The sequence below is a fragment of the Hirundo rustica genome, chromosome 3, assembly GCF_015227805.2.
Source record: "Hirundo rustica isolate bHirRus1 chromosome 3, bHirRus1.pri.v3, whole genome shotgun sequence".
NCBI lineage: Eukaryota > Metazoa > Chordata > Aves > Passeriformes > Hirundinidae > Hirundo > Hirundo rustica.
Window position 1 is genome coordinate 86,941,147 of NC_053452.1, and position 17,891 is coordinate 86,959,037.

Genomic DNA, 17,891 nt, shown 5'->3' on the forward strand with positions numbered 1-17,891 from the left:
TTTTGACCTTTTCCTATTAACTCTCATTAATTTAACAATTATTTTGATAGTTGGCCAGAGAGAAAAATGATAAAGTTATTCTTGAAGGTGTGAAATTATAGACATGTTGAAATTCATGATGAATCATTTTGTGGACACTATCATTTACATGGATGCTCGCTGTTACCTGAAAATTTGGAAAATAGGTAATATAATGGCTAGCTGGTCTGTAGGCTTAATATATGAATTAAATTTAGTTACAGAAAATAGCAGAACTGAGGCAGGTTCTAGGTAGACTGAAACCCCTACATTTTTCTGTTACAGGCTTTGGTGGTTCTCTCTCTCTCCCTCTCTCTCTGCCTTTTTTTTTTTTTTTCTTTTTTTTTTTTTTTTTTCTCTTTTTTTTGTTTTTTTATGTTTTGTTTTGTTTTGTTTTTGACATCAGCTAGATGGGAAAATAATTTCTGGGTTGTACGCTATGCATATTACAACATCTAGCTGCAGAGAAGACGTTGTTAGACTCTGTCAGGTATGTTTACTCAGGTGATACGGGAAAAAATGATTAGAGGGATGGACCACCTATCCTATGAGGAACGGCTGAGAAAACTGTGATCGTTCAGCCTAGAAAAGACATGGCTTGGGGGTGACCTAACTGTGGCCTTCCAGTACCTGAAGGGACCCTACAAGAGAGCTGGAGAGGGACTATTTACAAGGGCATGTGGTGGCAGAACAAGGGGAAATGGCTTCAAATTGAAAAAGAGTAGGTTTAGGTCATATTGGGAAGAAATTCCTTGCTGTGAGGGTGGTGAGGTGCTGGAACAGATTGCCCAGAAAAGATTTGGACTCCCTATCCTTGGAAGTGTTTAAGGCCAAGTTGGATGGGGCTCTGAGCACCCAGGTCTGTTGGAAGGTGTCTCTGCTCATGTCAGTTTGAACTAGGTGATCTTTAATCTCTCCTCCAAGCCAAGCCATCCTGTTATCCTATGGTCGGAAAAAGCTGTGAAATAAAACTGAATTACTGAAATATGTGGTTAAAGTACTATGGCATATTAGCCTGTCAACCAAAAGAAAAACTGAGTTGGGGAAAACATACATGATTTTAGCTCACCATTTAAAGAATTATGCAAGAATGATTAATTTAAGACCCTCTGGAATAAGTGGGTGCATTAAACACGTATAAAGAGGGTTAATCTCATTAGGAGGTAGGGATGTTAATTTGGGAAAGCAGGAAACTGGACCAACTTGTCAAGGTAGAATGCTGATTCTTTTCAGAGCAGCAGGACTTTTGTCACCATATTTTGAGACTGTAAAAGCAATACATCTGATAAGATTTTGGACCATTGTTCAAAGCAGAGTGATTTTGTTTGCCCTGAGACTTTCAGTCTTAAGGTGATAATGCTTCAGTGAACCTCAGTAGGGATTGCCTTTGGAGTTGTTCTGCCTCTGCTGAATAGGAATCTGAAACTTGTATTTTCAGGTGAATCCACAGGAATATTTATAATGAGGAGAGGAGAATTCCAATTAGTTTAAAAGAAGAGAAAATATGGATATATTCAGTCAACTCATGTCATTACCCTTGTACTTATCAAGATCTATCCTTACACCTCACACATTAGGAAGAGGCTTAGTGATTGATTTTGTATGACCCATACATGCTGAATCCATATAGAGGGATTAATGCTCAAAATAAATCTCCTAGGAATGCCTGTATAAATGGAGTTTTCCCTCTGATGAATGGCTATATGCTACTGAAGATGTTGTGCAGCTGCTGAAAGATTTTCAAAATGTCCAGCACTGCTCATCTGACTTTTAGTGAGATTATACCTACTGAAAAAATCCACAAAAACAAAAAACCAAACCAACAACAACAAACCCCACAACCCCACTACCAAAACAAACAGAAGACCCCCTGTAGAACCCAAACAGAACCCACCTACTGTAAAAACAAAACCAAAAAACCAACAAGTAAAAATGGTAGTGCCAGAGTGCAATGGTTCTAATTTTCAGATTCAGAGACTTTTGGAGAAGCTGTTACGACAAATGTGAAGTAATGGGGCTGTTTAACCTTTCACTTCTTTGGTTTGATCCATGAAACCTCATTTACCAGAAACATAGTGAGCACAATTATGAATCTGCATACTGCCTACATGATTAATTGAGTGCTTAGGTGTAATTATGCACTGCTTTGAATACTGTCACTGGCTTTGTGCAAGTGGAGTAGTCCCTGGATAGCTATCCAAAGACTTCATTTTTCACAAAACCTCTTGCTTAAGTTATTAAAATGCTCAGTGCAAACAGAAAACCAGAAGCCTTGGATACAACACTAATTAGCTTTAAATTATTATCACTGTTTTTCATGCTCCTCTAGTGATATTTATCAGCCAAGTTAGGACTTCTGGGTATCTTCCAGAATGAATATTAAGGACATAAAGTTTTTTATACAGCATTTGCTTCTCTGCTCTGTCACATTTTCTTCCCCAGAATGTACCCTGGCAATCTTCAGTTATCATCCCCTTTTTTTGTACATTTTTTGCTGCTTCATCATTTTGTTTTAATTTATTCTCTTTGTCTCATCTCTTTGGCAGATAATCTTTTAAATGACAGGCTTACAAAGTTCTTAGAATTCTTGTGATTAATTCAAGTAATTTTTTTATTCAATTAATTTAAATATGCTGATGTCTCTGACCTGTCCTGGTAGAAGGACCTAGGGCTACTACATTAAGTGCATGCATTGCACTCTTCAGTCCATTCTCTCTTTTAGTTCGCTCTAACTCTTCTATGAGCTGATATTTTGCTAGTGGTCTACACCTGTGGCATATGGGGAGGACTGTGCGTGTTTAGTGACAGAAAATTTGAAAATATTTTAAGGTCTACTAGAACTCAGGGTCCAGAACAGGGTACACTTACGAACATTGGACTCTTTGTGGTGGATGGCAGGGGTATTTACCACATTTCAGGGTAGGTGCCTCTGCTGCAGGGAATTACAGACTTTGGGTCGCTGCTCAGGCCTGTGCACTCCATGTTATGTGGGTCAGATGAGCACCTCCACAGCAGGCAGCAAGCACCTGGGCATGTAAGGCTGCGGTCCCAGGCTGTGTGGAGAGGCTTTCCCTTTAGGACACAGAGCAAGGAACGTGGGCAGCTGGTTGGGACAGGAACTGCTCTGTTTATGTCCTTAATGATGACTGCCCTGGAGCTGCTCTCAGCTTTGCAGCTTGTTCTGCTTGTGGGGAGTTCATGGCCAGAAGGGTGGAGTGGCTGTGTGAGGAGGCTGGAGGAGTGTCCCTGCTTTTTTCAGTCTTAATTAGGAAGGTGAGGAGATGCAGTGGAGTGGTCAGAGGAGGGACAACCTTCTCCTGGGATGCTCTGTTGGCTGGACACAGGAGCTGTAGCTGCTACTTTTGGTATCATTGACCTTCCCTGCCACCGTTAGGGGGTGTGTTAGGACGGGTACTCCAATGAGACCTGTACGAAGGTGGTTTCCTTCTTTCAGATGCAGGGGATATTATAATATTGAATATGTGATGCAGTGAAATTTTGATTTGTATAGTCAAACATAGATAGGCATAATATGATGATTTGCAGCAAGGAGGTGTGAAGCAATAACAAAGGGATTATGTAGGTTATGCAGGCTTACTTTCTGCTTTGTATTAAATGGTTAAAATGGAATGATTCTGATGAATGCCTGAAATTTTCTCTCTGTTATACCAACTTTTCTAAAAAGCCTTACAAATACAACCCTGGATTGATATTCTGTGGCTTTTTTACTCACATTCAGCCCAGGTACTCTATTATGTCAAATCTCCTGAACATTTAAACATATTTGGGATTTTATATTTTAGTCTTTCGTACATATCACTGACACTGTTCTCCATAAAATTTTCCATTTACTTTAATAATGCAAGACTGAGGGATCTGTTTTCTTTGAGGGAGTATATCATCCAAATAAGCAGAAACACATTTGTATCTTGGACACTTCTTGTTAAAATGATTCAGAATAATACTGATGGAAAATGTAAATAGGATAAGTTTGGTATTCTTTCTGATCACTAAACCGCATAAGTTTAATGGATTTAGGCCTCAGGGAAGCACTGTGGGGAAAAAAGTTCACTTTTATTATAAATTCAAATGTAACTTTAGAAGGAAGTTATTATAGCATAGATATGTTTATCATGGTACTTGATAATTAGCTAAACACAAAGCTTTTAATGTCTTCATTCCTTTGTGGAAGTATATAGGTTTATAAATATGTGCAATGATACTGCAAGACAAGTTAATCCATAATTTAATTTTCCCTATTGATACCGATTACCTAATAATAAAATTGATTTTTAACAGTAGTTTAAATTTTCAAAATGATTTTGCAGAATCAAATGAGGGGTTTTAAATACCTTTTTTAAAATCTGAAATACTCTATTCTTGGAAAAAGAGCTTTACTAGGTTTGGAACCCTCCCCATATTTCTGATCCTTTTTTTCATATTTCACAGGGCAAGGGGCTTCTTGGACCACCTGTAAGTATCAATTTTACAATTCATAAATGCACTGTTCAATTAATCTGTTTGAATATTTAATAAAGCTATTATACTATAATTAAAATCCAGTGAAAAAAGAGATGTTGTAATGCTGATGTTCTATGTCTACTATGCATGTTTTCTTCAGCCACCCCTGAGGTCTGCAGTATGTGGAGCAAGAATATTGGTGTCTGAAGGCATAGTTTGTTGTTTGTGAGAACTACATGTTCTCAGTCCTTGGATGTTTGTTACATAGGTATTATATGGTATAAAAATACTATTTACCTTGGTTGTTGTAGGGTCCAGCTGGTGCAGCAGGACTTCCTGGGGAAGTAGGTCGTGCTGGTCCACCTGTAAGTACTACTGTGTTTGCTGAAAATGCAGGTTTATTCAATTGCTAGAGTTACTTAAAGAAAAAATAGGCTGTCTAAACACTATTTGGTCTATCACATCATTTTCAAAAGGTGGTGGTGTTTTTTTTTTTTTTTTTTTTTTTTTTTTTTTTTTTTTTTTTTTTTTTTTTTTTTTTTTTTTTTTTTTGTTTTGTTTTGTTTTGTTTTGTTTTGTTTTGTTCCCCCCTCTGCAGTGATCACTGCAAAAGAAGGATTATGTTTGAAGCTAATCAGAAATAAGAACAATGAGTAGCAGTGCCACATGTCAGATAGGGATGAAATGTTTCATAGCGTCCTGTACTCTAATTCTCTTATTCAAGGAAAGCTGAAATCAAAAAGCAGACCTGACAGAAATACAGTAAATGTAAACATTAACTACTTAAACTACAGATTTTCATTTGCATACCAGTGAACATGGTAATTGAGTGTTTCTTCTCCATCTTGCTCTAAGTGTGGCTCCATCTATTGACCTTACTGCTGATCTGTGCCCTCAGTTTTACCACACTGTCATATTTTGACACCACACTTTACTGAAATGGAAGCTGAAACCAATTGGTACTTTTCTACTTGAAATCTGAAATAGCATTAAATTTTTGCCTAATAAAACCTACTTTTTAATGCAATTATATTAATTAATTAAAAAAGAATATTAAAAACTGCCAAATTGCTTCAGAAGATGATCCATCTAGCTCAGTGTTTTGTCTGTAGGAGGGGCAAGAATAGATACCAAGGGAAGTGTACAGGCTATTTGTAAAATGGCATTTTTCTGTCATACTGTCGCACATTCTGGTGGTTAGTTGGTAGTTCAGAAACTGCCTGACTTAGAAATTGCATCTGTGATGCCTTTTCAAAAGCTGCATGTGAGCCCATCTTCTATTAATGCAGTCAGTCTCTGCATCCATTTATATCCCAAGCTTCCATAACACATTGCAATAATGAGACCCACAATGTAATTATGCATTGCATGGAAAGAAATGACTCTATGGATGCAATGTTTTGAGAATTACTTAATAATTTTTCTATATTCATTTTTTAATTTCATATATGACTTAATGAAATGTAAAAAGTAATATTGAAATCCCAATATTAAGTTAAAAGGGGGTCTCTCCCCATTATTAATTTATTTTAATTACAAACCTTCAGAAAAACATAATTTGAAAAAGTTCCACATTGTCTTTTCTTATGAGAGCACTCAGCATCAAAGTTTCACAAACAGGAAAAATTTGCAACTTGGTAAATTCATCTTTTGCTCTAAAAAAGTAGATTTTTGCCTCTCTACTTTTGTCAGTTACTAGAATTCTTTTATTTCATAACTTAATAGCAGCTATAGAGGAGGAGTGCATAGATGATCCTGTGGTCAGATGTTTCAGATTTGTAAAGCTGGCAAAAAAATGTTTTGGTTTTCTTGTGACTCCTGTTTCACAGGATGGCTGCTGTTATACTAAAAAATAGTTTTTCCTTTCTGTACTGGGAGCCATGTTGTGGGTTGAAGTTTTAACTGCCTATCTAGACTGTCCTTCTGTAGCCATATAATTTCTCACTGTTGCTGAGTGGTCTGAATATATGACTACTGGTGGTTATTATTACTATCAAGAAACTAAATTGTTTTATCCTTTTTAAGGGAGATCCAGGAAAAAGAGGGCCACCAGGGCTACCAGGACCTCCAGGTCCTCCAGTAAGTGATTATGTTTAGTACGTGCTTACATCTGAATTTTGTGTTGTTGCTGCTTGAACAAAATTTCTCCCCAAGTCCTAGAGCTGAATACTGACTTTAGGATATCAGGTTTTTATCTTCCATTTAGAAAGCAAGTTTCCACTCTTTATTGTTATAAAAAGGTAGTTTGAAATGTAAATTGTGTAACTTCCGTCATGATGCCTTCCTGTTTCTGTAAACTGAAAGTACACAGCTTTTAAATTCCCCTGTGAATCATAATACTGGAAATATAATCTTTGTTAGGCCTCATTGGTATTACTTCAGTAGAGGCAGGCTTTTCTCTGTTAGGAGAAGAAAAAAATATTTGGCTCATGAGACAGAAATATACACTTCCAGGTGGATTGAGTTCTAATGTCTTTCTTGCAATCAGATCTGCTACTTGCAAGAATAGAAGAAAGAACAGCAGTGCTTGGCCTCTCCAGGGGAACAGCTACCTCTTTTTTTTTAACCTCTTGGGAGGAGGGATGTGTGTTTTGCCTTTGTCTTGTGGCAATTTACCAGCCCAGAGAAACAAAATGCAGAGTTTGGCAGACACATCTCAGTGCTGGGAAATGCAAACTGCTGGGAAAGGTGCTGTTCTACTGTCTTTTTAAAAGCTGTACTGTTCCTCTGCTGGGAACCTCCATCCCCCACTCTTAGGGGAGACCCTAAATACATACGCTTTAATTATGCCATTGTTTTCATGACAGTTGACAGAGAATTGGCAGAGACATTTTATAAAACATGAATGGCAAATTGGGGAAGAGAAGTTTGGAAACAAGTGGAAATGAGTTCTCAATAGCAGAGTATAGCTCTTCTGTTCCTTAAAGTTTTGTCTGTTTTAGGTTTCTGAAGTGCCCCAGTCCCACCCCAGTTGATGACATGACCCAAATAATCTTGGCTTTTTAAAAATCCTTCTGCACATAAGAAGACAGATCTTTAAGGAGCTCATTCCTTAAAGCCTCCTGTGCTTTTCTCTGAAACAGTGTGCTCCCTCCCACAGGGCTTCAGAGAATCCAGCTGCTGCTGTGAAATAATCTTTCTTCCTGTTGTGCCTCATAAACCTCCCGATAGCTTCCATCAAGTATTTGATTTAATGTAAGAAAAGGCCTTCCCCCCCACTGAGTCCACCTCATTGTACACTAATGTCTAGTTTATTGCAATTGCCATCTACCAATACTTTTGGGAAGATTGCTTTCCCTGTAAAAATAATTTTCTCTGTAAAGATCTGAATCTATTGGTGAATGGCACTAAGTTATTCTTGTTAGAGAAATTGTCTTGGTTTTACCCTGTTTTTTCTGAGTTTTTTAAAGCCTTTTGAATTCTCATAAAATGGAGTCAGACCTTTTAGCTACTGTATGGTATTAGAAGCAGTTTCTACCTTTTTCTCACAGATGTAACATAAACAAATCCTTTGTTTTTCATTCTCTGTCCTTTGTTTGCATATTTCTAACCTGAAAACAATTGTAACTGGCAGCTGGTCTGGCCAGTTGGCTTGAGAGGTGAAAACTCTAAAAGCCAATCTTCAGCCAGACCCACAAATGTATAAAAAGTAAGAAATAAGCAAGGAGGTCTCTCTCCGCCCTGACTCAGCCCCGAGCTAGCACGGAGGAACCTCTCTGCCCTGCGAAATTTCTCGTCTACGTGTGATTGCTTTGCGTGTCTTGGTGACATCTTGATTTCTGTTAGAGACTAATGGGGTTTGGACATATTTTTTTTATTTAACAGAAAGTATGTTTGAGGTAGTTTAAAGAGCAAGAGAAATATTTAGAGATTGTTTGAAAAGTTTTTCTGAGTTAGAGAATAGGACCTGCAGTCCTATAATGAAAACCTAGAGTTAAGGAACATTTCATATGAGAGATCCTTTGGTTGATTGTACTTCTAATTCCAGGTTTAGATAGCAGTTTTGTCTAATCACTGTGTTGCCTAATGGGTCATGTTTGGTTATTTCTGTATTGCTGACTTTGATTAATTTAATTTAATTTAGGGAACGATTGGCCTTCAAGATGGCGACGTGTTGGTAAGATTATTGTCCGTGTTTTTATTTCTTTTTAAGTAATCTCAGAAAAACTTATTCAGCCTATGTGGTAATAACTATGTGAATGCTTTTCCAGTGTCCCAGTGCTTGTCCGCCTGGCCGCCCAGGACATGCTGGCTTAATGGGTATGAAGGTAAGAGAACTTGTTTTTGCCAGCACTCCCTCCAGAGATGCTGTCTCAAGGAAATAGGGAGGGTAATTACTGACTTGAAAAAGGGCATTTCATTCTTAATTTCAAAAAAGATTGCATTAGTCTGGTTGCTTATGGTTATTCAGCTCTTGACTGCCAAAACAACCTCTTGTTGTTGAAATCTCTTTCTTCTCCCCTAATCTTCACCAAAAATTTATGTGTGGTCCTGAGAGGATTAGAGTATGTGAAGGATTGTTTCATTCACTTCCTGGATCATTTGTGGTCTGACTCCAGAAACTCTAAATATTTCCCCAGATCCTTAATCCTTTAGACTTCTTTTTCTCTTCCTGGGAGACCTGCAACATACGAAATTGAAATTAACAGGTTTCGAGTCTCATTTTACCTAAGACCTTTTTAAAATATATTGTTTGCTGATTTCTAGAAATACTGATGACCTCAGGAAATTTTTATGGGATAACATAGGAAGAAATACTAACCTGCCTAGAAATGCAGCCTTCTTAGATCCAGAAGCAGATATTTTGAGCATAGTACTTAATATGTAGTGTTACCTAGACAGGTGAGGAAGGAGCAGTGAGTGGGGTTTGTGAGGGAACAGCAAGACAGCTCTCAGCAGTCTATGTGTGTTCTGGAAAACTGTATTTTAATTTAGAATAGTCACTATTTATGTATTTATTTTGGTTTTTTGTGTTTATTTTAGGGGCAAAAAGGTTCAAAAGGAGAGTCTGGTGAACCAGGAAAACAAGGTTATAAGGTAAAATAAAAAAAGAGGATAAAACTTCTGGTTTTGTTAGCAAACTAATAGTACTTTAGCCTTGCCTTCAGAAACAGTATTATATTTTGTTAGAAGTATTAATTGTTTTAACAGAATGCATGAAGTGATACTACATATCATAGTGCTCCAGGGTAACCAAAGGCACATCTCTATTCTTCATTCACCTGTACTCTGTTTTTATTATGATGTACAAGTCTTGCTTTTGGTTTTTCAATTTAATTCTTATAGAACTTACGGGGAAAATTGAAGCTATGTTTAATAATTGAAAAACTTTCAAGCATTTAAATGCAGGATAATTCCCTGAATTACCAAGTTATCTGTTATGCAGCACAGATGAGTACTTACATGAAGAATGAGAGGGAAAAATGCATTTGAAAGGGAAAGGACACAGCATAAATTAATAAACAGAGGCCAGGTCCAATTCATCTGAAATGTTAACTCTCTCAAGGTGTTTCATTTGAATCAACCTTGTTATATAACCTCTTTAATATTGAAATATTTGCAAGAAATTTTCTGATTTGCACTGCCTTGGTCCATGCTTCAGTATTGCACGAAAAAACATTAGAGAAAACTTTTTGCAGTTTTAGTCTGGAAGAATGAGAAATCATAGAATCATAGGATGTTAAGAGGTTGGAAGGGACCTTAGAGATCATCTAGTCCCAGTCTCCCTTGCCATGGGCAGGGACACCTCCCCCTAGACCAGGCTCCTCAAGCCCTTACTCATCCTGGCCCTGAGCACTGCCAGGGTTGGGGCACCCAAAACCCCCCTGGGCAACCTGTTCCAGTGTCTCACCACCCTCACAGTAAAGACTTTCCTCATGAGGGCTGACCTATATTTCCCCTCTTGTGGTTTGTACCCTTTACTCCTTGTCCTATCACTACTATACCTGACAAAATCCTAAAGACATTAACATCAAGAAAAATGAATTGACAGATTAAGGGTGAAATATCATTATTCTTTATACCGAAGTTTCTTTAAAATTACCCTTTTGACTAACAATTGAATGGAATGTGAACCTGAATGATTATCTGTCTGAGGAAGTGGTGTGACTTCATTTGGATTTCTTTCAAGCAGGACATGGTGACAGAAAACATTGGGTAGGAAATACACCTCGTACAATGACAGAGCAGTACCGATTGGCTACAGTTGTATTCCTTTTGCTTTCCCAGGGTGAAGAAGGGGACCAAGGACCCAGTGGTGAAGTGGGAGCTCAAGGCCCTCCAGTAAAGTATTTCCTTTTAAAGTGTTACTCATTTTCTTCATAATGATATATCTTTTTTTCTTATTATTGTAAGAAAACAGATATTATAGAACCTCCATGCACTTTCTCTTTATTCTGCCATATTGTCTATGAATCAAAGAATTATTTAAATCCCCCCAAAACCTGCATTATTGCTTGACACAAAGTTCCATATAGTTCTATGGAACTATTTAATGTCCTAAATTTTGTGTTGTGCTTAGATTGCAAAAACAGTTGGATTTTTTTTTCCCCTTCACCTTCCTTTTCATAATTTTGGTGATCCTGACTTCATTGTGTTTGAAACACAAACAGCTGTGAAATTCAGACTTAGCTAAGATTTGGGGATGAAGTTGCAACCACTGAAGAACATTTTCTTTTTTTCCTGAAGTTTTTTGCCTTTTGGCTTGCAAAAGAAGTATCCTCCATTCATACCTTGTTGTTTTCTTGTCCTGATTCACTGTGCTTCGTTCTGACACTTGCCTCCTCAACTTGCTCCTTGTGAGGAGCTCTTGTGGTTACCGTGGCTGAAAAGGACTAGGGACCGAATAAAGGAGTCATTCTAAGTGGGAGAAACAGGCATAACACCTTTCATTTCTATTCATTATTTTCTGGTGGGGTCTCATGCTTTTTTCTTAGGTGTAAAAATATTTATTTAATGCCATTGGTGTCCAGATTTGATACTATACAGGAGCTTACCTTAATGCACATGACACCTAAATGCTAAATTATGAAATTCTCTATGAACATAAACATATGACAGCATAAACATCTGGATTATGACTAGAAAAAGATAAAGAACAGACTAAGTAAAGGAAAGGGTGCAATTCTTCTGATGCTCGATCCTGAAAAATGTCCCTGAGGCCCTGGTGCAGACAAACTACTTTTGTAAGAGTCAGCTTCTGCTGTCTGAAAGGCCTGTGGGGACCAATTAATTTTACTCAGTTTGGTATAGATCTTCAATCACTGGTGAAATAACACAGTAGAATTAAAAAACAATTAAAGATTGATTTTTTTTTTTTTTTTTTTTTTTTTTTTTTTTTTTTTTTTTTTTTTTTTGGTGTGTGGGTGTGTGTGTTACTCGTAACATGTCACTGTATCACCCCACACAGACTCTAAGATAATGTTTTTTAAATTAAAATTTGGGGTTCATAATAAGCATAAAGCGATATCAGATAGTTAACCCATGTGAAAAAGAACAGACAATGCTTTAGAGGCACAGATGGAGGGCATGTAGACTCTACTGTATCTTCTTATATTCTCCTTACATAAATGAATGAAAGGGGTTAAGTATCCACTCTCCACCACAGCACCTGCAACCCAACCAATGTACTCCACTGACAAGATTTGCATAGATACCCACCCCTGGGAGAGGCATTGCTTTTGATAGAAAATCTTGGATACCACAGTGTGCCTACCTCCAACTTCGACCTTAGGAGCAGGATTACACTGCATTCATCTCCCTTGTGAGGCTGCCGTAGTGATTGTTGCATTACCATGATTTTCCCCACCTTTTAGGCTGACAAGGCTTCAAATGTTCTGTGCAAGATTCCACCTCACTTTGTGAGGAGCAAGTAGAGGCTGCCAGTGTAGAATCTGCTCAAGGAGTGGGTGTGCCTACGCTGTAGGGAAGTGCCTGTAGCCGTTTCAATAATGCAGCTGCAGGACAAGCATATTATGGCGAGGGGTTTGGTCTCTGCAGGGAGGAGACATCTCAGGTGGTGTCAGTCTCTTGGGATGAGGAAGACAGTGAAGCCAAATTTCCCACGAGATGATTCTGAAGGAAAATGATGACTGCTGTGATGATAGTTGTGATGCATCCTGCTGAATTAGGATGTCTACTCAGTTTAGCCTCTTAGTGGACATACAAATTTAGCACTTGTACTCTCAAAAACATTGCCCTATTTTATCTGCCCTTGGAGCTCTGTAAAATCTCCTTCATCTGTCCAGTCCTCCACTTGAGACATCTTAGCACATTTGCAAATTTGGCCATCACATGTTCCTTTTGTACAAGCTGCAGCTGAGAATGCTGCAACTCTGAGGTAACTAAGAAAAATCAGTGGGGTTTTTTGGTCCTTATGGTGTATTTGTGATTTTAGAATACAGACTGATAGTTTTGTTATTATTTTCAAAATTCTAAAATTAGTAAAATATCAAATTACCATATAAATTAAGTATTCTAATATAGCAGTAGTTGGATTTCTCCTTTAATACTAAAAAAATTGTAAAATAATCATGAAGAAAGGGTGTAGAACTCTGGAGTCTTCTGTCTGAAAACAGAAGCTTTCAGGACAGTTCCGCTGAGGACTGTTTTAGGACAGTTCTGATGAGAAGAATTAAGCATAATTTGAATATACTTTTCTATTTCAGGGCATTCTAGGTATCAGAGGTATAACTGGTATAATGGGACCTAAAGGTACCAAAGTGAGTATTAACCTTTCTTGCTATAAAATAGCCTATATTAAAAAAAAAAAAAAAAAAAAGAAAAAAAAAAAAGTGCATTTCTGAATGTTTTAAAAGCTTATTTAAGTTTCTTCTTTATTTTTCCTATATTTTCTCTCTCCTTCCAGCTGTGTTTCCATAGCTACTGTACTTCTGGTTAGGAGGAAAGGTAGCTCACTCCTTTTAATTGATGAAAAGACATACTCTTCACTTCTTTCTCCTAATCCTTGCATATTTGTGGCAGTTTTGCATGTATGAAGGTCTGTAGTTAGAAAGGTAGCAAGTTATAAAAATTATAAACTATAGCATAGTTTAATTGAAGCTAAAATTTATTAAGTAGTCCCTCCTGTGGTTTGTATCTGTCTAAAGCTTTTTGCCACCATCATCATCCCAGTTTTTGTCAGGAGTTTTTATTTAGCATTTGTTCTTTTTCCCATTCTTTCTTTGACATCTCTGTGTCTTAAATTTCTGCCAGTGGGATTCATATTTATGTGGGCTCTGACTTTCCTGGACAGTTTTCCTTCTGTTTGTCTAAGTATTTCTATCTGTTATTTCAAACCTGGGTGCTACATAATCTCATTAAATCTATATGGTAAAAATTTCTGAAAGTAGAATATAACAATCCTGCCATGGTTTCCCTCTCCAGAAGTCAAATCACATAAATCTTGTGATCATCTGTCTTCAGAGACAACATCAAATTTCTCCTGATTATGAATCTTCTCATGAATGATCCTTCCTAACCTCTTGGGAATGTTTACTAAGCTATTACTGTCTTAATTTGTTTTTCTGGCTTTTGTATGTTCTAATCCTTTGTAGCTATTCATCTACATTTTTTGTAATGTTTTGTCTACTTGAAATATTTACTTCATCTGTTTGACAAAGGAATTCCATGTTCTCTCTAAATCTTTTTTAATTTTTTTTTCACTCCATTTGTATTTATGGGTAGTGATTACACTGTTTCCTTGAAACATATACGATAAAAATATCAGCACTGCACTTGATGATTTCTCTGCATATTTTGATGTTATTCTATTATGTGGTGAAGGCTCTAGTATATTTAAAGAAGACACAGAGATTTCTGGAAGGAACATGTAAAAGCCTACCTCCTTCCTAGATTTTTTAGAGAATGATCTGAATGTTGTTTTTTGACTGATATTTTTTCATATTTAAATACATTTGCTTTCATATCTCCATTAAGGAAAAAAAAAAAAAGAAAATGAAGAGAATTGATTTGCTTTGTTTTTTAATTGGAGCTATAAAGCCCCCTCATCTGTAAAGACTTTGTGGCTCCAAGCAAAGCAGGAGGATACATGTTCTTACTGCTCCAGCAGATCACATTAATATCTTGTGTTATCTATTTGTTTTGTAGGGAGCTCGTGGTCTTGATGGTGATCCTGGTCCCCAAGGTCTTCCTGGTGCCCCTGTAAGTATAGTGTGGGTTATCCAAACACTTCCCAGTTAGTGAAACTTTGCAGCTGTGAATCAAAAAAGCCTCTGATTAATCCAATTCTATTGATTCCCCACAGGTGAATAAATGGTATTACAGTGATATCAAGTCAGTAATGTCTTAATGTTCCCAAAGAATTTGAGGCAGATGAACCCACTTTAACTTCTTAGTATGTTATTGTTTCCTATTCCTTCTAAGTCCTACTGTGCATTAGGGTGGCTTGGAATTTTTTAGGTATCAAACTGGAACAAAACCTGGACAGGGCACTTTGAGCAATTTTTGTTGGAGTTTTTTATTTGTGTGTGCGTTTTATTTATTTGGGGTGTTTGGTTGGTTGGTTTTTTCTTAAATTCTTCCTTGCTCTCTGCTTCCATAGTTGGAATTTGTGCTTGGAACAGCCAGTATCTCTGTGTTAAACAAACAAGTGAAACAACATTTGCTTAGACACTCCTGAAAACTCAGGTGATGGCTTGAGCCATGTTTTTAAAAATATATTTGTTAGCTGCATTTTGAAATGTAATGTGATTTTGAGATGTCTACTTTCACCAAATGTGAACTGTACTTGTTGATTTTCTGAGAGTTTTTAGCTAAAAAATACAAGGAAGTTTATTCTGGTTTTATTTCTAATTTTTTTGTTTTGTTCTGTTTTTTTCTGTTTTGTTCTGTTCTGTTTTGTTTTGTTTTGTGTAGGGGGATCAAGGACAGAGAGGTCCTCTAGGAGAGGCAGGTCCAAAGGGAGAAAGGGTGAGCACAGACAAATTTTGACTCTTGTTGACTTGTAAACATTAGCTACTTAATAGCATATAAACAGTGCCTAACTGGTAGTCTCAAAGTAATGTGTGTCTGAATGAGTATGTGATGACATTCTTTTAATCTGTCATTCCATTGCCTTTAGCTTAATTTTTAAATATTATTATTCTCAGGGTCCTCAAGGTACAAGAGGAATAAATGGCCTCCCTGGGCCTAAAGGAGAGCCTGTATGTATATTTAATTTCTTTATTTGCTTCATTCTATGTTGGTATATTAGTGCTTGGGCAAAACCTTTTCAAAGTTACAATAATTTTTTTTCTCTCTTCAAGGGCTTACCAGGAGTTGATGGCCGCGAAGGGATCCCTGGAATGCCTGGAGCTAAAGTAAGGCACAATTGGCATATTTTTGAGCTTTGGTAATGTCCTAGATTTGTTCATTAATTTGTGGCTGCTGCTCATGGCTTTATGCACATTTTGGGGGTGATTGAATTAACATTTCTGTACTACAGAACTGAAAGTATGTCAACTCTGTCTTCCAGAAATAATGTTTCCCTCATGTTTGATTTGCATAAATTACAACTTAAAATGTTTTACAGGGTGAACCAGGAAAACCTGGAGCTCCAGGTGATACAGGGCTCCAGGGATTGCCAGTAAGTATCAAGTATATTACCTTTGAAAGGTAGGCTCAGTTCAAATCATAGAAATCCTGTGTATAGGTTGATTTGACTCTGATATTGGAGTAATTCTAGTGAAAATATAAGCAAAAGGCTCAGGGGAGAGTATATGTAATGCAAGGGGAAATTTTGCTATGTGTATTCAAACCTTTGCACAGAAGTCAAGATCTCCTTATGATGCCATTGTGAGGAAATTGGCCTCACTAAACATTCGTGGCCAGGTTGTGACTCTTGTGTTCCTCCTACCTGAGACCCCACGGAGACGATGATGCCCCCACAATTAGGGCTGGTCTCATTGTACTGACTAGGGCAAAACTATTCCCAAGCAGAGCAGGAAAAGCTGAGCTGCTAGTCTAACATACCTTCCATGAACAATCGTCCTTTGATATTCTGCTGGCTCAGAACATCTGGAATGCATCATGCTCATGCTTCTTTCTGCGGGTGGTGGGAGATCCCCAGTGTATCCCTTGTGGTGAGCTTACAAGGAATCACAAGTGCTTTATGGGCTCTTTCAGAAGGTAATCCTCATGCATTAGCTAAGTTTGAAAACTGTATCAGTTGTCAAAAGCTAAATAGAAACCTCTTTAAAACACTTTGCTATCGGAGTAATTGCTGTGAGGAACGGTGAAGGAAATGTTTTAAAACAGAACTGGCCATAAATTTGTAATACTTAGTGAATTCTTAAGCTTGGAAGACAATTTAGTAAAAGTGTGCTAGCTATGAGCTGTTGCAGGGAAGTGAGGAGGGAATGAAAAATGTCCAAAGGTATATATTAAACCCTGCACTTCCAGTCTCAGCATACTGGGAGAAGCATGTATTTCTAGTGTAAGACAGAAAAAGTCATAACTCCTCACTTATATATGCTCCTTTTGCAATTTATGAAATAAGAATTGTACTCCTTACTTTGTAAGCAGAAAGAATTCAAGCTTTCAAGCTTGGTCTCTTATTGAATGAAGGTACTTCAATATCAAGTGAAAGGATTAGAAATACTCAAGCATGAGAAAGACATATATATATACAATATATTAAAAAAAAATATATATATATATATATATAAAACATCATTCCCAATCTGCTTAACAACAAATAAATGAAAATCTTCTTTCTTTCAGGGTTTCCCAGGCTCTCCAGGTATGAAAGGCATTCCTGGCCCAAAGGTAAAGCATCTTGCGCATTGTCTTTCTTATCTAAAGCACAAATAAAGTGCTAAAGTATCTAAAGTTATAAAGTATTCAATGAAATTGTACTAACCTTCTCTTGTGAAGAGACAAGCCTTATGCTGTAAGAATTAAATATAATTTTTAATAATTTTCACGATTCTTGTGCTACATGACGTGGTTTTCATTATTCTAGGCATTAAATAATACCTAAAAAAGCTCATTTCCTTTTAAAATGGTGGAAATCACTGCTAGAGGAAGCTTTTGATCTGCCTAACTCACTACATCCTGAAATGAACGATCTTGTAACAAGAATAGTATTTATAGCCACCCTGAGCTGATTCAATCACAGAGGGTGTTATCTCTATTTAGGTAGCATCAAATTGCAGCATCAATTCCAATTCAGTTTTAAAAAATTGTTGTAAGATTGAGACTGTGGAATGTTTCAGACAATGATGCTTGAGTTTAGCTGTAAATAATTGAAAAAGTAAACTAGACTGAGACATGATTTTCGTCTGAAATTACATGGAGTGATATTGCTTTCTGTGATTTGAAAGCAGCAATCAATTCTGTTTGGGATTTGTCAGCACATAAACAGCAAGGGAACTGAAATGTGACTTCTGAAAAATTAGGTAGAAAGGTTTGGT

General features: G+C 37.1%; 1 protein-coding gene across 3 annotated transcripts in view; it reads left to right on the forward strand.

The window, feature by feature from the left end:
- The window catches only part of COL9A1 (collagen type IX alpha 1 chain), an 87,763-nt gene that overhangs the window by 44,936 nt on the left and 24,936 nt on the right, over window positions 1-17,891 (forward strand). For all 3 annotated transcript variants that reach the window (XM_058419753.1, XM_040058546.2, XM_040058545.1), the window contains 14 exons: window positions 4,468-4,491; window positions 4,791-4,844; window positions 6,505-6,558; window positions 8,564-8,596; window positions 8,691-8,747; window positions 9,463-9,516; window positions 10,708-10,761; window positions 13,146-13,199; window positions 14,587-14,640; window positions 15,355-15,408; window positions 15,588-15,641; window positions 15,744-15,797; window positions 16,010-16,063; window positions 17,200-17,244. In XM_058419753.1, coding sequence (XP_058275736.1) covers window positions 4,468-4,491; window positions 4,791-4,844; window positions 6,505-6,558; window positions 8,564-8,596; window positions 8,691-8,747; window positions 9,463-9,516; window positions 10,708-10,761; window positions 13,146-13,199; window positions 14,587-14,640; window positions 15,355-15,408; window positions 15,588-15,641; window positions 15,744-15,797; window positions 16,010-16,063; window positions 17,200-17,244 — 699 coding nt within the window. The remainder of the gene's footprint in view (window positions 1-4,467; window positions 4,492-4,790; window positions 4,845-6,504; window positions 6,559-8,563; window positions 8,597-8,690; window positions 8,748-9,462; window positions 9,517-10,707; window positions 10,762-13,145; window positions 13,200-14,586; window positions 14,641-15,354; window positions 15,409-15,587; window positions 15,642-15,743; window positions 15,798-16,009; window positions 16,064-17,199; window positions 17,245-17,891) is intronic.